Here is a 21,296-nt window from a genome sequence, read left to right on the forward strand (position 1 = left end):
GTGCAGTCTAATCTCAAGTTTCCACACTTTTTTAGATACAACCTCAAGTTTCGAGGCGCGACAGTAAAGCGGATAATTGGGCTAGTTGGTATGCCATGATTATGAGGCAGCGCTCCCACTCCAATGTGGAGTAGCAGGCCGGGGTAACCTTACTGCCGGCCCACCTTTCCATCAGCCCTGTCAAACTAGTTTCTTCCAGAAAATGCAGTAGAAGAATATTCAGCTCCATTTTCTTGGTGTTAAAGCCAATACAGGCCATTGCAAGTGTGTTTTGGATGGCTTCTTTGATGCATGATGTTTTGGATGAGCACATGGGCCACAGAACCTTACTGCATAATAAAAATTGTTGGGGCTTAGAAAAACTTGAAGTGTCTCTGCCTGTGCACTGCATGACAGGGGGAAAGATGGAAACAGCGCTGTGGCTTTGTTTTCTGCCACTTGGCCCAATGAATCTAATAAGACGTCAATACTGTGAAGCAAACTAGTCCACAGTGATGCAATAATGCCAGGACAGGAGCTCCAATTAGTTTTGGTTTAAACTACTTCACCCTCCCTGGTGAATGGAGAACTGATGCTCCAAAAAGAATTCATTCCAGCGAATGCACACTACTCGAATGGCTGCACCAGTGGCCAAATTGTTTTATGCACTGGGTAGCGAAGTTGCCTCTTTTCGAGGAACGGTGGTTCAAAAACACGGTCCTGTTACTGTTCAAACAATATACAATGCCACAGTTGGCTTTCCTTTGGCCACTACAGGAGAAATTGGCACTAACATCTGGCCCAGCAGGACAATTGTATGTATATATGTGAATTTTCCACCCCCTGATCATGCTGTGCAATTAAATAACTCAGAGTACTAAAGAAGTCGAGCCCATTCACAGTGGGCAATTTACAGTAAGAACGTTGGAAAACAGGGAAAAAGGAAAGATCTTGGTAACTCCACCAAGGAACAGCATGGCACATCAGGCTATTCGCATCGACCGGTGGGCTGCATAGCCAATTTTCAATGAAAGGAATGCTAGCATAAAATCATGTGCTGGTGGTAACGAACTGTCCAGGCAAAAGCAGCCCTTGCTCGAGGGTAATGAGTCTCCTGCATGTTTTGTGCTGTGCTAGAGAGAGCAAGTTATGCATGGTGACTTGAATTTGCCACATCAAAACAATACACGCAAGTGCTGGGCACCATTACGCTGACATACTTAATGTGAAATGGCCAGGAAACATTTTTTGTAAAAACTAGGATCCAAATATATGGACTCCACAGGAGGTAGCAATGGGAATGGTTATTCTTTCATTATAATCAATTTTGTATTTCATTATAAGCTGCTCTGTTATTATATATAATATAATATTATATAATAATATAATATACGGAGAACTGCAAAATTTGAACACAGTTGTGTTAATATTAGTCCGCTCCACTTTCTTTGCAAATTAAGAGGGTCAAGTGAAATCGAAGTGTAACTGGTTGTACTGACAATGATTAATAATGAGCTTAATGCATTTTTTCCAGTATTTGCATCAAGTTTTCATTTCTATACAACCAGAGAAAATTGGTTATTATTCAAAAATAAACTTGAAACTAATCAACCAAAATTGCCCTATTTAATTTTCAAGACAGTTTCCATAAGCCGTGATCTACATCATCGACCGAAACCGACCAAACATTATTGACCAAAATTCTCTTAAGACGATCGTAAACACATTCAGAATTGTGTGCCAATTGGTTAATGAAACTTGACTCTCATAAATAAACACTTGTCCTTTCACCGCTGCCATTACTGGCTTGATTTGCCCTTGTGTAGCAGCGTGAACGCCCCGCCGGGGTGGTAAGACACCCGACTACTGTAAGTCGGGTAAGACACCCGACTACTGTCCGGAATACCCGGGTTCGAACCAGACCTCGGCGGCTGGAAGAGGCGTCCGTGTGCTGTGCGATGTCAGAGCACGTTAAAGATCCCCAGGTGGTCGAAATTACTCCATAGCCCTCCACTATGGCTCCTCTTTCTCTCTTTCCACTTTAACTCCCACCTTCTTCCCTTCCCTTACGGTGCGGTTCAGGTGTCCACAGACACAAGTGTGACAGATACTGCGCCTTTCCCTTCCTGTAAACCAATTATTATTATTATTATTATTATTATTATTATTATTATTATTATTATTATTATTATTATTATTATTATTATTATTATTATTATTATTATTAACAGCGTGAACAAAGTATGAAAAGGAAGACGACAAAGACACAAAGAAAAGAGCACTGATTTCCAACTGTAAATTTTGCTAAAGATGCCATGCTGAAATATGAAAGGAAGTGTCATCTCGTACTTAAGAATGGCATCTTCAGCAAAATAAACAGATGCAAGTCACCACTCTTTTCCCCGTGTCTTTGTCATCGTTAATTCTGTACTCTGCTTGCACTGCTACACAAGGTACCATGGACCAACTAAACTAGCCCAACAAGCAACTATTCTACTAACGTTCCTATATAATCTTGTCTATCATGAAAGTATTTAGGGCTTCTCGCATCCCTAATACTATTACTATCTCATCTGTATATAGAACACTTGGATTTTTGCGATATCATCTCTGCATGCAGAATTATTAGCATACAAATCTCTTGTCAGATTGAAATTGGAATATGCACCACTCATTTCGATCTCACATCATGCTTACCTTATCAACCCACTTGAATTAGTTCAAAATAGCGGCAAGACACATTCATTTACTTTTATGACATCAGTGAGTCAGGGTTGAGAGATAAATTCGATTTGTCACACCTCTCAATTCATTGCCGCATCACTAGCATTTCACTTATGTCACAAATTTTTCCTCAGTTCACTTAGCTGCGTGCCCCCTGTTGTTCCACCGCTCTGCATACTCCATCGCACTCGTCATCCTTTCAGAGTTTCTCGACCACATGCCTATACTGCTACTTTTGCTGCTTCACTTTTTCCCCACACCGCCGCAGACTGGATCAATCTGCCCAAAGACACAGAAGCCATCATGTGCTTGTCGAACTTCACTGATAATCTTTACAGTCATTTTTCGTTGTGTTAGCAATGCCGACCATAATAATTGCACCCCCACCTCATGCAACACCTCTCACCAGTCCTTTAAGGTAATAAAATGAAATGTCCACAAAACATGCTATGCTGCAGTAGCGCCACAAACTAGTCTCAGAATGACCACTGTATAAGCGATTCGCCAGGACTTTCAAACAATACTGTCATAATTTTGCTTTAAAGATATACATTGAGAGGGCTTTTACAAGAGCATGGCCACTATAACCAGATAAAACAGCTGCTAAGTGACACCATGAGAGTTTTCTAATACCAGCAAAGCACGGCAAGAATAAGGAATGCAATTTTACATGCGGAAGTTAAACACTGGCAGGAGCATGAGAATGCAACCAGCACGAAATTTATCAAATATGATTTCATTCGGTTCGAAGTACCTATTAAAATACAAGATGCTATGTCTCTGATGCTCTCGCCCTGCTCCGTTCTTGGTTCAGAACGTTAACATTGGCAGAACTCTTGAGGTCGAGGAACTTGTGAAAATTATGCTGGGAACGATACCTTTCCACTCTTCTTTTTCCATCTTTCCACATCAAAAATGTTGACCTCTGCAGCAGTAAAACAACATTTTACATTTTTCGCAAACCCAATCTTGGTGCTTTTAACATTTCTGGTAAAGTAAAATAACACTTCGCGCTACGCACCTCCACCACCAAAGAACTTAAGACTTCGGTTTGCCGATATGAATGCTATGCATGGCCTTCTGCTTCAAACCAGTAGAGGTGAAGAACCACCACTATTCCTGCTTCCCTTAAACCAGTTTCACTGTTCCTGGCCCTCCTCTACTTCCCTCTTTCCCAACCTAGATGCATTGTAGGCCTATTGGTTGGTGCCTTCCCCAATAGTCAACCTTCCTAAAGTTGAAAAAGATGCTCATCACCGCCGATAATAGTGATCAATGACAGCGATGATACCTTAATTCTAGCAAAAGTGGCATCTAGGAAACAAATGCAATCACAGACGAAACGGTATAATCTTTCAATGAAAAGTAAGGTTATCTGAGCACGTGCCTTCATGAATGTCAAGTCAATGCTAATTCGAGCTGTATTAGCTTACCCGTGCATGCATGCATACAAACGCATTGATGGGCACCATCATGGTAATTTTGAAGGTTGACAATGTTTCTCTGCTTTAATTGCCAATGTAAAAACAGCATCACTTTTAAAAATAAACCCCCTTTGCACCAGAACACAGATGAAGAGAGCATAAATGTCGAAAATTCAACAAGGAGCTTTTAAAGGTAAGCAAAAAAAAAAAAAAGAAGACTAAACAGAAAAATTTTGTACACAGAATATGTAGTCGCACTGTCTGAAAACAAAAAGAGCCCCTAAATTTCAAGGCAGAACATTGCCTTATCCAGTCCTATTTTTTTTTCAGTGTGAAAGTTTTTCTTTAAAGAGTAATATGTATTATTTTACCAATGTAAGGCAAGGTCTTTTCAATTCAACTACAATCTCCTGACACATTTTAGTCAACAGATTTTCACTTTTCTGCAACTGTTTGTCAAAATCTAACAGCATTTTTTTTTTTTTTCTTCTGTGATTGCAAGCTGATTTCACTGTTAAGCATTTTTTACACAGGTAGAGTGCAAACCAAAAAATATTGAAGTAACAAGCACTTGATTAGAAATCAATGCTTTCTAAAGATGACCTAATGAGTTTGACAATAATTTTGTTTAGAAGCACTTTTAACTGCAGCTTTCAAGAGCGTCAGCCCCATGCGGATATTATGATTTGAACAATATGCCATCTTTCATGGTTTTTCAAGCATGGTAATGGCCAAAAGTTGCCCACGTTAATGACTGTTATGTGCAACTAAAGATACAACACAAATATCTAGAAAAATGACTCATGATTCAGTATAGTTAGGCCGCATGTGAACTAGGCATACTACCACTTAGCCTTGGTTTTTCTCTATTTAGCAGTTGCTTAGCTTGCTTGTTTTGCTGGCTGTGGCGTTTGCTGAGCTGTTTGCTTCCCTCATTCCACAGTTAGTCCTTTCCCGGCTCTTCAGTTCAGCCACACATTCAGGCATAGGCGCTGCGCAGGGTTCTGCATTAGGGGGATCGAACCTTCACCGCAATGCCCCCCCCCCTAACTTCACAAAAGTCTCTATGGCCAAAACGCTGTGCAGAGATGAGGATTTGTTATCAACATACATTTTGACGTGATGTAATTGAAACATAAAAAGATAGTGAGCGCTTAAAATTAAAACAAGCTTCGCCATGGACACAGAATTGAAAAGTATGCGATGACGTGCTCTCAAAACGGTTCCTCGAGTCCTCGATTGGCTTTCCGCAGGTAAAGGTGGCAAGTGAGCAGTTCTTGTAATGCAACATCACGGGTCCTCAGCCGGCAGTATCATAAAAAAAAAAATCCTGCATGGCCATAACTGACAGCACAGGTTCGGCAAAACAAAGGTATGGGGCAGACATGGTGCCCCCCGAGAGGATTAGGGGGGCACACGCCTATGCATTCAGGGTAATTCGACACACTTTGAGATGCCTTCTTTACTAGTGCTGTTCATTTCAAGACCAGCTTCCCGCCCCAGACAGCCGGGATGACCCTAGCTCACCCATGGCTACACCTCCCGACAATGACATGTCACGACTCACCCAGACTACCACAGGCATGCACAGGGTTCTGCATTAGGGAGAGTAAGTTTCACCACAGCGCACGCCTATGCAGACAATACACTTACAGAGACTGCCACACACTCCTCCATTGCCAGCACAGTGGGCATTATTTAGCTTTTCTATGTTTTGCAGGAGAATACCAACAGCACACAGGAAGCAGTCAGAGCAAATTTTCTGCTGCTTCAAAACAGAAGCAAGCATGTCACAAAAGCCTTACTGCTGCACGACCCCGAAGGCTTCAGACAAATTATGAAAAAAAAAAAAAAATCGGTAGTTGCGGCTCTTTGTGCTAAGACACTAAAATGAGGTATTCCATTCAGCACATTATTAAACAGGCTGTGAAACAATTTAATTACTGGATAATTGGTAAGCATCAGCCCTGAAAACACATATACGTGTGGCGGGTAATGAGGAGTGTCTCAAATAAGTTCTGCTTGACTCCGCATATTATTTTTATATACCTGCAAGTTCAATGCATATTGATTTTAGGGTTCATATGTTTCTTTCACCTCATCCAAGATCATCAGCACAGCTGCGAGAAGCTCGTGTCTTGTCTGCCTGCTATTAATTATTAGCAGGCAGACAAGACAGGAGCTACGGCTAAAATCTGCTAAAATCGTGCAGCTTCCAGAAAGTTATAACACTTGATCAGGTTGCCTTAAGCCATTTGGTAGTAAAGGCCTGCAAAGATCTCAGACTTTGTGGTGCTAGAACTCCTTACATAAGACAAAAACAGACAGGTCACCAAAAACGCCCCTCTTGAAAGCACTGCGATAGAACAAATAGCAAAGAAGTAACAATACAATTGACTGTCTAGTGGCCACAGTCAGGACCATGGAAGTTTGTTATGTGCGTATTGCAGCGTTTCTTTTTCTATGAAATACCCCTGACCTTGGAAGAGCTCCCCTTCCATTATTTCACTCACATAATTCTGCTTCTCAGTTAAATTGCTCGTAGTATTTTGCAAACCAGTCGCTGAAAGCCGCTCGAGTCTAGTTTGACTTAGAAGAGCTCCACTTCCATTATTTCAATCACATAATTCCGCTTCTCAGTTAAATTGCTCGTAGTATTTTGCAATCCTGTCGCTGAAAGCCGCTCGAGTCTAGTTTGAGTTGTTTGTTTTGTCTTCTCAAAAACACTTTCAGAGAAGTAACTATGTGGGTAACACCACATCGCGGCATGAAAACTGACAAGATTTTTAAGTTCCCCTGAAGCATTTTTTATTTAATTAGTGTCCCAAGCAAGCCCCCATAATCATCAAAACACATGGAGATGAACACCTGAGCCAAGCATAGCAGCTCTACCTACGGAAGAAGGCCTACAATCTTATTCTGAAGATTTTTTTGTACTGCTCAAGTCTTTCCAAATCTCTGCCCCGTTTTATTTCTGTAATGACATCATTTCTACTACTATCACATCATGGCACAGACATGGCATCATTTAGACGGGCTTGTTCAGCATCACAGATATGTACTAATGGTAGCTCAGCAGCAGAGAAAATAGGCTGCTGACTCACATGCCAAAGCCAGTACAAGAAAAGCAATTGACTAACCAAGGAAATCATAGTAGACTTTTCTTTCCCCTAATTTGTAATGTTTATGATAAGTCAGTAGTGTAATCATTTTTTTTTCTCTGAAAAACATATGTGTACATACCTCGAATGAAATGACCACATTAGGAAAATTCTTATGCCACATGACTCCATTGTGGAATCATGTACAGTTGTGAGCAAAAGTGGTATACAACACTCAGCCAGTGACAGAGCTCGGGAAAACTGCATAAAAATGCCACCTAGCGACAGCGCAAGGGACAGCGACAGTGACACATGCATGTGGATAAAATGGGGCACTGCCACTACTGTTCCGACCACAGAAAGCTGTTGCTAGATGAAGTTGGCATGCAGTTTTCGCTAGCTCCGCCACTGGCCGAGCGTTGTATACCACTTTTGCTCACGACTGTACACGTGAACAGAATCAAGATTTCTTTTACACTGCACATTTCTTGAAAATTTGGCAAAAGTTCTAGGACTTTCTTAAAGGACTGCTGCAACCACTAAGGCTATGTGGCCACAAGTGACTCATTTCTTCTGGATAACATTCTCTCGTGCCTAGTCCATGATGCCTAAAAATGGAGTGCAATTTATTACACAAACCCAGGTAACTAGAAAGCACCATTATAAGCAAGCCAGTCAGAACTGACGCTTGTCACATTTGTCCTTCCATGCAGTACAAATTGCAGTCTTTGTAATTTCCACAGATGTGGTGAGAACACCATGTGACTTCACATTTTGACATCCAAAGACTTCACTGTCAACGGTGCTATGCCAATGCTATACATCTACAGTCAGATAAAACACAAGAATGAAGTGGCAAATGGCCGTAAAGGAGGCCTTATGGCCAATGGTGCTGACTGGTTGTTATCACGTCGCGGGGATATTAAACTTAGCAGCAATAACCCAGGGCACGCCAGATGGAAAGGGATTCACCTCAGTTTAATCGGAATAACCACATGAACTTTGGTCTACATCATTGGGGCCTCTTTGAGGGTCATCTGCCACTTCGACCTTGAGCTGTATCTGACTACAGGATGAGGGTGGAACAGTTGCACACCTGCCAACCTGGCAACATCGAAAGTCAGGAGATTTTATTTGCACCAACGAGGAGTGGGATCATCCAACTGAGGCGAAGGGGTTCAGGCGGTGTCAAATGAGCTCTTTAGCGGAGACCTTGCAATAGGGAGAATTGCTAGCTTCAAAAATCTGTCAGAGTCGTTCTCCTCAAAACATTACCTTCAGGTGTTGGGGTGTTCTGCTGTACACTGATGAGCAGAATTTAGTTCTGGTTTCAGCTTCAGTTTCAAATCACCTTCACCAACATGAAACGTGCTGATGTTGCACCTGCACGTTGTGCAAGATGTTTGCCTTTTCTCAAATCTCATGTACCACAGAAACTCTGAAATATGAAACTTTAAAAACATCTGCAAATATCTCTTCTCGGGTTTTAATAGTGCCATGACGTCAAGGACAATTCTAACTTCACATTGCGCACCGTACACATTAAATGCAGTTACACAGACCTTAGCTTGGATCAGCTGCTTAGCCGATAATGCTGGTGCTGGCGATCATGATGCAGCTGCAGATCATGCAGTGCCAGCTTTACAAAAACCATTCTTGCATGGGCAGTTTACAACTAATCGAGAAATACATGTCAGTAGTAGTGAGCCTTCTGGATGAATCGGGAGTGTTGGCAGGTATGTAGTTTGGTAAGTCACTCAGTTTTGCTTCTTGCAAGCATTTTTTCACAGGGTAGTGGACCTACATGCTCCTTAGGTCCACAGTTCAAGAGGCCATGTAGGAAACAGTTCAGGCAAGTCACAGTCCCCCTTTTCACAGCCCCTTCTGCCCATCGTTGTTTGAATTGCTGTTCCACTAGTCCGAATGGGAAGAACTAGGTAAGATGTCAAGCTTTCATGTGCACTATTGGCTGAAACTTGAAAACCTGAACAACCAAGCCAGAGTTTCATAGAAAACAGCCCAGCAAGTGAGGCACACAAAACTGCTTCACTACTGAACTGCCTTCAATAGCCAAGGTAGCTAACAAATAAAATTTATAATCAGCCCTGTTTTGTTTTGTCAACATGCATATGTAACCAGACATCGGTCAGTGCTAACAAGCACTAATAAGTAGGCGTTAATGACGGTGGTATTGCAGGTCTTCCAGTTCCCTCACATATCAACATTCACACCACGACGACCCTATTTCACACTGTAACGAGATTCTTGTGTGACATGTCATCCCTTCTTTAGGCCGTCAAAGGCTCGGCATAGGCTGGCTATCAGTTATGACCACGAATTATTGATATCCATTACCGTCATCATTTCCCTTGGTGCCGTAAAAGTTCTAGGCCCTAAGAGAAACAATTACCAAATGGCTCGTCCAATGCAGGCAATTACGGTGCACTATTGTGCTTCAAGTAACCGAAGGTCGAGTTAAGCAGCGCAGGCACTGCGAAAACACCCGACCACATGGCGGCGTTTCTTCAACGTCGCGTGTCGCGTCAGCTCTTGCCTTCGCATTTTCATTTGTCCCCCCCCCCCCCCCCCCCCCCCCACCTTCCCGTACGAAGCATTTCCGGCGTCGACGTTGAGGTCTGACATCGCCAGATAACTGCATTTTTCTACGTCGCCTCACCCCAAGCGCCAAAATTTCTAGAACCTCAGGCGACGCCGGTAGCCGAGACGCAGACGTCGGCAGCGAAGTTCACCTGACACTAGCGTCAAGCGTCAAAAAACGAAAATCAGCCATGTTCCCAGGCTATAGTGAACTAGAATATATTTCAATATAGCCCAAACACATAAAAATGCGTTGGTGAAGGACAACAATTTTGGCTACATGAAGTCCCGGATTAGCGCAGCCCCTCGAAGCTAAAAGCAATGCTAGAAAACGGGAAATGAAAAGTGTTTCAAAAGCATCTGAAAATGCTTCACCTTTTAGAAGGAGCGATGAAGTTGCCTGACGCAGAAGGTAAGGCCAACAGGGAACACAAAACTATAGTGCTCCAACCTTCTAGAGCACTATAACAAAACGCACCACGTATGTATGTACTCCGCGTGCTCTCGCACGGCGCATGCTGCTGCTACTTCCGCCATGGCTGCTGGGCGGCCGGGCCCAGCGTTACCAGCCTACGTCGAATAAAAGTTGTGCCTTTCTCTACAATTGTGCCTGTTTGTCGCGTTTTTTTTTTCTTTTCTTTTTTTAAGGCGGCGATAAATGACACGCACCGTGGCATCAGTAAAATGCTGTGCCACGCACAAATATACGTCACGCTACGTCATCATAAACTAAGCAAAATAAAAAAATGTGTGCAACAGCAAGTGAAACATCTATAATACTAATTTGTAACTTAAAATTTTGGTTGAAAAAAGGTTACTGTTTATTTTTCTAATAATTTTAACTTATGTAGGTATCGGTGGCGTCGGCGTTTGGCCCGTTGGTGAGGAATCCGCGCGGAGTTTGGACGCGCTTGATTGTGACGTACAGTTGCAGAGGAAGGTTTTCTCGTGTAGTGCAATTTCTAGCTTCGCTCTGGACTTCGGGTTCGGCTGGGCATTGTGCGCTTCACTCGACTCAAGGAAATTTGGCTCCCCGTGGGCTGCTTATCTCGTTGTTTTGTCGAAGGTATTCCGCCTTCAAATACGAAAGATCTGCAGTCGCTGCAGTGTTCTGTTCCATAGCTCTAAGACTGTACGTTATGGCGCTGTATTTATTTACCTCCGAATTCCTTTTTGCGGTCAGCTAGGCTACGCGTCCGCAATTGATAATTCAGTACTCAATGTATCTGATAGAGACAGGAAATACAGGCTGTATGGCTAGGGTCCATTAGGGTCCCTGGAAATATTGCTAGTCTGTCGTCCGCCGGCCGCGACGGGGGCTGCCGCTGAATGATCGCCGCGGTGGCGCTGCGGTGAACCGGAGTGCGCCACTGCTGACGGAGCAGACGACGCGCGCGCCCGTGCGCTTCGAAATGCATTCGCCGCATGCTCATTGTCAGGTGACTTGTACATGCGATGCCGCTCTCTAGTCTTTGATTTCAGTTTAGTCGTAATATTGAATTCGCAGCCGAGTTGTTCGCATAACCACAGATGCGACTTTTTTTTTTCTTTTTTTTTTTTTCTTTTTTTTTTTTGTGAGCGAAGTTTTGCGCGCATGCCCCTGAGCCGATGTAGAAACGAAGCTGCTTTTTATACCCTATTATCCTGCTGAAGCTACCGCCGTGCCGTATTGTAATGCAGACTTCTGAGGATTTTGTGCAAACAATTGCGCTTGCACGGAGAACTATACTAGACGCACATTCTAGGCTCCAAGGACCATGTGTGCGAGCAACAGAGCGCTGTCGCCGGCGTTTTCATTCACGCTATAGTTTCATCTTAACTTCTTAGTTTAGCTAAGTTATAACACGTATGTAGAACTAGAAACTTTCGGATGCATGCACAATTAAAGCACGCAAGATGGGAACCCGAGCCCTTCAAATCGCACCGCGCTTCAGGCAAACTGCTGGTATTCTTTGGTACTTAGGAAGCCTAGTAGCCACTCATCAGAAAGTGCCATCACTTTTGTTGACTTCCGTTTTGCAACCTCTAAAACATATTTTAACAGCCAGCTGTTAGTTGAGAGGAAGGGCACTAACACTTCTTTCAAACTCTGTCCTTGAAGGTGTTCATTTTCATTTTTCATTTTACCGAGAGCTTTTACCAGCTTTGCCACCTTGTCCTTCGTACGACAAACTGCTCGAGACATAGAAGTCTGTTTCTTAATTTTTTCTTCTTCTTGACAGGGTGTTCTGAGTTAACTTTCGCAAGTATTTGCAGGCTATATGCATGTTGCATCAGAAATAATGGTGCAGTTCGTCGCAAATTAAGCAACGCCCATTGTAGGTGGGAAAGGTCTTGGTAATAGGCTTCAATCCGCTGCCAGGACACAAGCTGAGTTTCGCAATGTCCTGAATAAGATTAATTACCTTTTCTATGTCGACTTTACAGCTATCTCCTTGACTTTGTTTCCTCGAATGCACACAGCAGCATTCATGGCAGCTTCACCACTGCGATGGAACAGAACTCGCCGATGGCAATTGCCTCCGGAGATTCGTCCTCGCTTGAGTGGCACTATGCGAATTTTCATTGTTCAACATCAGAAAGATCGACATTTGTCCCCAGTGGCGGTGGCATGCAGCTTTCTGCATTCCTGGAGCAGGCTCACGTCACACGATCCACCATCGCTGTATTCTTCAACTGGCTCCAGATGCTTCAGGATCAGTGCACTTTTTTTCTTTCTCCACAGGTCTCCCTGCTGACTGTTTTTGCTCGTACAAGTTGCGCTCCTTTCTCTTGAGAGGCAGGGGTTTCAACAAGTATTTTGGAGTGTCAGGAAACAGCGTTGAGATGGCATCCTTCGTGAGTTGCGTAACATCCCGGGGAATCGCAATTACCTTTAGGTATTAAAACTTCGCTCAATAAAGCAGGGTTTAAAGTGTCGCTCACAAACGTCGCTTATTCGTGTTACAGTAATGTGAGGGCAACCCCGATCCGGATCATCCGATATTTATATATACCGATATTTATATCAACGTCCAGGATTTCCTGTCTGCAACTCATAAAATAATGAGGAAGATATTCACCACTTGTGGGTTTGCCCGCCACTGAAGCCGACAATATCGGCACCTGACGGCAGTGGGCCTTTCACCGAGCAACCCATCTTCGTACATTGCTTGCACGCAAGGGCCTTATCATCGTTCTCTCTTAAATTTTATTAGAACACAGCCAACCTATTTTCTTTCATTTATTACGCCTTTTAATTTTCGTTTTGCATATTCCTTTATGCCCTAGCTGAGACAATAAACAATGTTATTACCTTTGCCGCCGCGCTTGATGTTGCGCTCCCACTCTTGCCTCTTCCCTGCGTCTTTCGGCGTCCGGAAGAGAGAACATTTCACCTTGCACGAGCGCTACCCGGTCTTGCACCCGGGCAAGAAACACGTATAAGTGCTATCACGCTTACCCGGTTTTCTGGACATGACGCGATCACATATCCATAAAAAAGGCACACTTGCACACATGCTAGCTAATTTGCGCGCATTCCGGCTCGCGAGCGAAAAAAAGTGCAAGTGGTGCACGAGCCTTGTCACGGCACCAACGGATCAGCGCGGCGCAGATTCGCAGTACGGTACAACCGCCACAGCATCACGTACACAACGCGACCACGCTCCGAATGCGTACAGCGCCCCCTGCGCTTTCATTCGGGAAGCGGCCAACCGGTTCCATAGCGAACCCCGCTTGGACGGCAGACTAGCAAATACTTCTAGGGGCTCTAGTATGGCCAGTTGACGCGGCCGGCGCAAATCGCTTGTCAGAAAGGAACTGCAGGCAGCAACAGCTGGTGAATATTCGAGGTTGCTTTGGTTGCCTTTGGTACTTATATAAAACTATATGCAAGAATTTTTATGACCGCGAACTGGGTTTGCATTATGGCTCAGCAGTGCGGCTGATCAATCTGTATAGGTCAGCAAAAACGGTACATAATGCAAACTCCTGTTTTTGGAAGGTGCAGTTGTACTCGGCAGTGTGCCTTGTATCTGAATTAACTTAGCAGTTTTCGCGGAGCCTCCCTGCCCATATTTCATAGTTGCCATTTTTCAGATTTGTTAGTCAGTGCAGTGGCATCGTCTTTTGACTTGTTCTTATGTGAAAGTTGCGATATGGGCAGTATGGTATATGTTTTTCATCGAGACACTGGCCCAGTCAAGAAAAAAAAATATGATTTCCAGCTAAAGTTTGCAGTTGCAAAATTTCTAAATACGCTTTTGGGACAGACTCGAAGCTCCAATTTGAATAAATTGAACATTGCAATTAGGCAGTTCAGCTAAGGCTTCCAGTCTTGATGCTTATTTTGCTGGCACTGACCTGAAATGGCAGCTCCAAGCGGGCGACAGGCAAGCATGCATTCATATGACACATAAACCATAGGAACACTATATACCTGAAGAGTTGACACAATCTTTTCTTTCTTGGGGCTTATATACCTCGCACATTGGACCCTCCTCCTGCATTCAGTGGCAGATCTTCAGGGGTGAGAGTTACTTCATGTAATCACAACTTATAGAAATTATGCAAACTACACAGCAGTTTAAGTTGCAACATTTTTTTATTGAATGTTCAACAGGGCCTTCCAATTGAATGTTCCAAAGTAAGTGCCAATCTGAAGTAGAGAAACCATTTGAGCTACATGATTACATTCACAAGTCCAGCTGGCATGTTTTATTTAATCTACTTCATTCCTAATAGACACATGGTATCTTTTTGCCTGGGGTAAATTGGCAGCATACTTGGCAAAGTTACTGTTCGAAAGCAATTAAATTACACTACCAATTACTTGCTAAGCCTTAAAAATATAATAAAATTACTAAATACTGCTCCCAAAAAGTTATGACATTACAATCACTTCCGCAGAGCAAATTCCATCTCATTAATTACTGTCTGGATTTCATCCGCATACAAACTAAGTAAAGCTTGTGAACAAAACTTCTCTCCAAACACTAGAGCACATTCTTTCATCTTCCCGCCAATTTCTGTCCAGTGAGATTATTCCCTACCCTTTTCCTACAGAACAGGCTATTAAAAATATAAGACAGTGGCAACAAAAACAATCATGGTCAAACACGTCATGAACATTTCCGCCATGTCTCTTCCCTAAAACCCCTTTTTTGCCCGTGATGGCAAGTGTAACCAGGCGCCACTGTGCCTATAGCCAATATGCAACAGTGAGTACTACTGCACACTTTCAACTAGCTTTGACCTTCTACCATTTTGCACCATCTGTCACTTCGATTGACCCTCAACGTCTTACATGTATGCCTTCCGCTTAGAGAATGGTTGTAACCCGGAGGCACAAGACAGCTCTGAGGCCTTGAACACATAGTTCTACTCAATTCTGTCTTTTTTTGCTTATCCATCACTGGTGGGACAGGCTTGCTACATGTCATTACTGCATTCTTGGCGTCGTACCGGGTGTGCATAGTATGAAGTATAGAAACAGCAGTGATTCACTTTAGTAAAAGTAATTTTGAAATGAATGAATTACTTTCAGTGCTTAAAGTCTGGCTCTATTGGAGAGACTCTAGAAATTCGAGCGCAATTGTTGAGGAGGAACTAAGAGGGGGAAAGAAGGGGCTGGCGGCCTTTGCACATCTTTCTATTTAAATGGAAGAAATTATATATATATATATATATATATATATATATATATATTGGGAAGGTTTTTGTGATCATTTTATGACATGCACCTGAAAAAAGTGATCCCCGCACTCTGCCAGCATGATCGATGATCTGTGATGTAAAGCAGCTTATAGTGAAACTACAAAGTGTCAGCACTTGTAACATATGCAATATTTTTCCTGAAATCGCTATCTTGTAGCACAGTTCACATCGAGAACTCAACTTCTGTCTGGTTGCAAAGAAAATTTTATAAGAGTGAATAAGTTTGAATAGAAATTTTGCAAATAAATGTCTTTGAATGCACTTTATAGAAGCAGCAAGAGTGCTATGTTCTTTAAAGCACTTTATATAGGAAGTACAATCTTAATTGCATGTTAAATGTAAAATAAAAAATATATACTATAATTTTTACACTTCAAGTGAACGCAATGAAAATTAGCAAACCATATTGTACATCATCTGAATAATATTGCGTGAGCATATTGACAATTTGCTCAGCCAGCACCTAAAACACAGTGCGAACCGGCAAAACTGAAGAGATGGCATGTGAGAATACCTTAATTAGTTCCAGCCTCTGTGTAAAGAGACTGACTTTTGTTTTCTTCATCACAGGTTTTAGAAAATTCTAATTCTTACTAAAATTAAGTAATAATTCTTACAAAAACTTGCTGCAAAATTTTCTAGTAATCATAAGCATTCTCTGATTGCCACTGAAAAGAATAAAATTCGAGGATACTTGGCGACTAAAGTGATGAAAGGCAAAAGCCTGAGTGCTGCATTCTGCTACGCGATTGTTGCGCATGTAGCGATGAGTGCTGCTACAAGTAAAGCAAGTGACTACTCTTTCACATTCTGCGTGTACATTTATTCAGTGCATTCTGCTTGGCAGCGCAACGATAAGATCGCATTCCTTGTATCTTCGCAGTTGTTCTACATTTACTGTTGTGTGGTTGATTTTACCGGGTGTGGCATTAATTAGTAATTATGAATGAATTAGGCATTAATGTGTAATTAGTAATGAAATCAATAATGAGTCATTTACTTGTAGTTAGCCATTAATTAGCAAATAATTGATTAAATAGTCATTAATTAGTAAACAGTCATTGATTGCCATATGGCCATCATTCGCACATACTGTGGTGGTGCTCTGTGATTGGTTGAGACTTCTATGACATCATCCTGTCTCGACCAATCAGAGCTGCGCAAAAGTGTGATACTTTGGCTGACGACAACAATGAGGCAATAAAGGCCTTTGCCAAATGGATGCACCTTCTTCATATTCGTGCAGTGCTGGACACCGGATATATTCAAGTGCGGGGGGTCTCAGACCTCTCGTAAAAACTGGTGAGGGTTCTCAGACACATGGTACGCCCCTGACTTTAAGTGACAATCTTTTCATGTATCTAAAATAATAATGTGGGCTATTGTGAATTGCACCTTTATTGTAATGCTAGTGTAGTGCATCTGGCAAGTATATTCCCACTGAAATCAGGACTAGCAGCTGGTAATCGATATGCCTCCAAAGGCAAGTATACGATACCTTGCTTGCGATCATTGATAAGATAGAAACTTCAAAAAGGCTTGAAATTTAATCTAAGACAGCAGCAAAGGTATGAAGAGAGCCTAGTGGATTAGTGAACAAGCAGGAGCTCAAAGGCAAGATATCCAACAGTTAGTTGCAAAGGAATGAATTCCAGGAAAAGATATAGGCTGTGGCTAAAGGTACGTCGGACGGACCCGATCAATGGTCTTAAAGGTACGTCCGACGGACCCGGTGCATGCGTTTTTCTTCGCGATACGTCGGACGGATCTGGGAAATATTTTTCAGTGGTACGGCGGACGTACCCGGTCGGCGGGGTTCAAGTTTAACGTCCGACAGACCCTGTGCATTTTTCTCCGGGATACAAAAGGTAGATGGATGGGGGTGGGCCTTTTGGACTTGGGATACGTCGGAAAAGCCGGATGTGTAGATTATAGTGGTTACTTGGTAGCGATAGCCAAATGTAGCCAAATCGAAGTTGATACGAGGTGTGCGAGGTCCAGTAGTCCAAGCACGGTGGATCCAAGCATACGTGAAATGTAAAATTACGAAGACAGGACAGTGGCAAGAATAGTGCCTAGAATGGGTGATAGACTACGTGATGGCATGATGATAGATTTACGTGAGTTGGACAGCGGCAGGGAATACGCAAGCACGACTAATCGCGGTGTTGACGGCCAGCCCGCACGCCCGCTCATTTGGTCCTCGATCGTTATCATGTGGATTATCGTGTACGACGGTAGTTATGTAGTTTTGATTCTTCAAAGTTTCCTCGCTTCAATCTGCGATGAGATGCGTCACGTAACGCGTCGCTTTCTGCTCGTATATGTGCTTTGCGGTGCTGCAAGTTCTACATAGATATACAAGCGGCGCTGAAAAAGCTGGGTACCGCCAGAGTCCCTCAATACACTCTGGTACCGCCGATGTGTCTCTAGCCCTAGCATCGCGTCATCCTGTTGTGCGAATGGAGGTGTAGGCGCCGGTTTGTGCTTTCCGTGAGAAGCTATGATGTCCGTGCTACGTCGTAACGAAAGTGCTGTGTGACACTACGAGAGTGCCGTGATGTGATGCGTGCGCCGATGTCCGGACGGACATCAGCGTGTCCATTTATGATCGCCGATGTTTCGAGTGCATGCCAGTGATTATTAGGTGCAGTGGTAAGTCCAAAGGCTGTGGCTGAAGGTACGTCGGACGGACCCGATCAATGGTCTTAAAGGTACGTCCGACGGACCCGGTGCTTTTTTCTTCGGGATACGACGGACGGATCCGGGAAATATTTTTCAGAGGTACGGCGGACGGACCCGATCGGTAGGGTTCGTCCGACGGACCCAACGCATTTTTCTCCGATATGGGCCTTGGGATCCGTCGGGAAAGCCGGGCGGATCCGAGATCCCCAGATATATGTAGAGAAATCGAAGTTATGAGGTGTACGTGCGATGTGCAAGAAGAATGTACTATGCATGAAATGTGAAATTACAAAGAATAGTACAGTGGCAAGAATAGTGCCTAGAATGGCTGATATACTACGTGATGGCATGATGATAGGTTTACGTGAGCTGGACCGCGGCAGGGTGGCAAACACGACCAGAGCGCAAGCGCATGTAATCGCGGTATTGCAACTGCCAGCCCGCGGCCCACACGCCCGCTCATTTGGTCCTCGTTACCATGTGGATTAACGTCTACGACGGTCGTTATGTAGTTATGTAGTTTTGATTCTTCAAAGTTTCCTCACTTTCATCTGTGATGAGATGCGTAACGTAACGCATCGCTTTCTGCTCGCATTTAGGTTTGGTGCTAGTACATATACGAGCGGCGCTGAAAAAGCTGGGTACCGCCGGCGTGTCTCTAGCCCAAGCATCGCGTCATTCGTGTTTGTTCTACAAGGGGGGGTGTGGTTTGTGCTTACCGTGAGATGCTGTGATGTACGGATTACGTCCTACGAGAGTGCTGTGTGAGACTACGAAGAGTGCTGTGATGAGTGCGCCGATGTCCGGACGGAGTGTCTGTTTATGATCGGCGATGTTGCACATGCATGTCAGTGTTTATTAGGTGCAGTGGTAATTTATTTACACGCGCTGTGCAACAATCAGACGAAAATAAGTCATCGACAATTTGTTAGCCTGCACTACAGAGCTCAAAACTCGGAAAATGGGAATGCACATGATGCAGTTTTCGCATGTTGGAGTGGACCGAAAAATAAGTGCCCAGCCCACACCGCCGGGATGCGCATTACTACTGGTGAAATGGTTCAGGTTTCTGTAAAATAGCCGCCTGGCACAGCACCTTCCTAAATGTTCAGGCTTTGTACTATTGTTGAAGGCCACTTTATCATTAATAAAGGAACGAATATGCTTTATGTGTTATTAGTGCTTTTTCAGCATATGTTAATTTTTTTTTTCGTTTTTCATTAGTTTCCTTTGTTTTTCATGCTAGACAAACACAAATAGTACACTTTTAAACTTGTCAGTCCAAAGCTGAACATGAATATCTGCCATGCATGTGACAGCTTTAATGCTAGAAAGGTTGACGTGTATATAGCATGTACGTAGACGCTGCGACATCTTAGTGGCACGTTCGTCTACTTGCCCCAAGGTCGTGATGTTTAATGCCAGTGATAGCAGTCGCACTTTGGTGCAGGTGAAATGCAAATGCTTCTGTTTCCTGCAATATGTCAACGCAAAGTACAAAGCCCGGGCAGTCAAATTAGTCTGGAGCTCTCCACTACGGTATTTTTCATAGCTACATATGTCACTTTAGGATGTGAAACCCCACATTCCACAGGTAGGATGCATTGTTTTTTAGATTTTGTAATCTCTCATCTATATTTTGCAACATTTGGCTAATTTTAGTTCTCAAACAGTTGTTAAAGATGAAACCGAAGCAGTTCTTGGCATGGTTTCCTGCTTGGATTAATTTGCTAATTGCAGTTCTTTGAAACTTGCATCAATGCTGGACAGTTCAAATAGCATGCAGTTGAACTACAGAAATGATGTGGATCGTGCATTTCAGTTCTGACAAATGGAAAGTAACGGTCCCCTCCTTGCATGCATAGGTGCCCTTAGACAAATACATACTCGGGTGTGTGATTGTGACGCATATCAAAGGTCAACAGAAGGCCATGTGGAGCCAGTGATATTCTTCATGAAGGCTAAAGTAAAATTGTACAACAGCTGCTGTACCATGCAGAAAAAAATTGATCATTTAGTGTATAATTAACTGACCATGAATAGCATCTTACTCAGAGTATGATGTGATATATATCTGGTTTAGCATCCCAAAATAACTACGGCTATGAGGAACACAATAGTTGAGGGCTCCGGTATAATTTCGACGACCTGGGATTCTTTTACATGCATTGACACCGCACGGTGCATGACGGCCTATTGTTTCGCCTCTATTGAAATGCCCCTGCTGTGGCTGGAACCAAATCTGCATCTTTCGGTTCAGCAGCCAAGCACTCTAACTACTGAGCCAGCACAACGGGGCCACGTATCAAAATGCATGCCATTACATTTCCTTCTAGCCGGTGGTTTTGTTCACAGAACTAATGTATACAATGAAAAGTAAATAGCAAGAAAACACTAGTTTTATTGCACATTATATTCACATTTCAGCAAACATTCTCTAGGAAAAAATTTCTCATAATGTTTGCATGGAAACCATGAACATCTTACAAAAACAAAACAATGCACTTACTCTACTCCAATTATTAATGGGCAAGGTTGCATCTATGCTACTACACTGCACTTATCACAAAACCACAAGCCCCATCTGCTTTGGCCACTCACTTGATGAAACTAAGGGAGACAGATGTCGCACACCACAGACTGGTCGTCTCGCAACATATCTCTGCATATGTTGCGTTTCAATTTCATGCCTTTCCACTTAGCTTCAACTGTTGCCAGCATTACTAGTCACCCATCTTTTCTGAAGTTCCTTTTTACGCTGTTGGGATCAGCATCCTTCTTAACGATGGTCTCTGGAATTTTCGATGCTATCATTTTCACATCTTCCTCATCTGGAAGAACGAAGGAAATGACAAGCTTTGAGCAGAAAAAAAATTAGGCAGACTCCTAATCTCCACCTGTAAGGGTATGGTGTGCCAGCGTTAATGGTTCTTGTCTGCAGATCCCACTGTGGATTCCCGTTAATTTATATGCCCTTTGCTACAAACATAATTACTAATTCCTTAATTCATGTCTCTGTTATCTCAGATATACTCATTAGCATACGGTCGTAGGCTGCCCTGTTAGGTGATAGATAACCAAGCATAGA

General features: G+C 43.1%; 1 protein-coding gene across 2 annotated transcripts in view; it reads right to left on the reverse strand.

The window, feature by feature from the left end:
- Positions 1-10,382, reverse strand: part of mino (glycerol-3-phosphate acyltransferase mino) — a 103,908-nt gene extending 93,526 nt beyond the window's left edge. Inside the window, exon 1 of one of the 2 annotated variants that reach the window (XM_084591232.1) lies at positions 10,202-10,382. Coding sequence is in view for 1 of the 2 variants with exons in the window: in XM_084591231.1 (XP_084447357.1) it covers positions 3,582-3,613 (32 nt within the window). In the remaining variant the exon portion in view is untranslated. Of the gene's footprint in view, positions 1-3,581; positions 3,629-10,201 lie in introns of those variants that run through there. The other variant, XM_084591231.1, reaches the window with a different exon arrangement.
- Between the last annotated feature and the right edge of the window lie 10,914 nt (positions 10,383-21,296).

This window comes from Amblyomma maculatum, chromosome 1, assembly GCF_055883805.1.
Source record: "Amblyomma maculatum isolate TAMU_Amacu chromosome 1, ASM5588380v1, whole genome shotgun sequence".
In the NCBI taxonomy this organism is placed as follows: Eukaryota; Metazoa; Arthropoda; class Arachnida; order Ixodida; family Ixodidae; genus Amblyomma; species Amblyomma maculatum.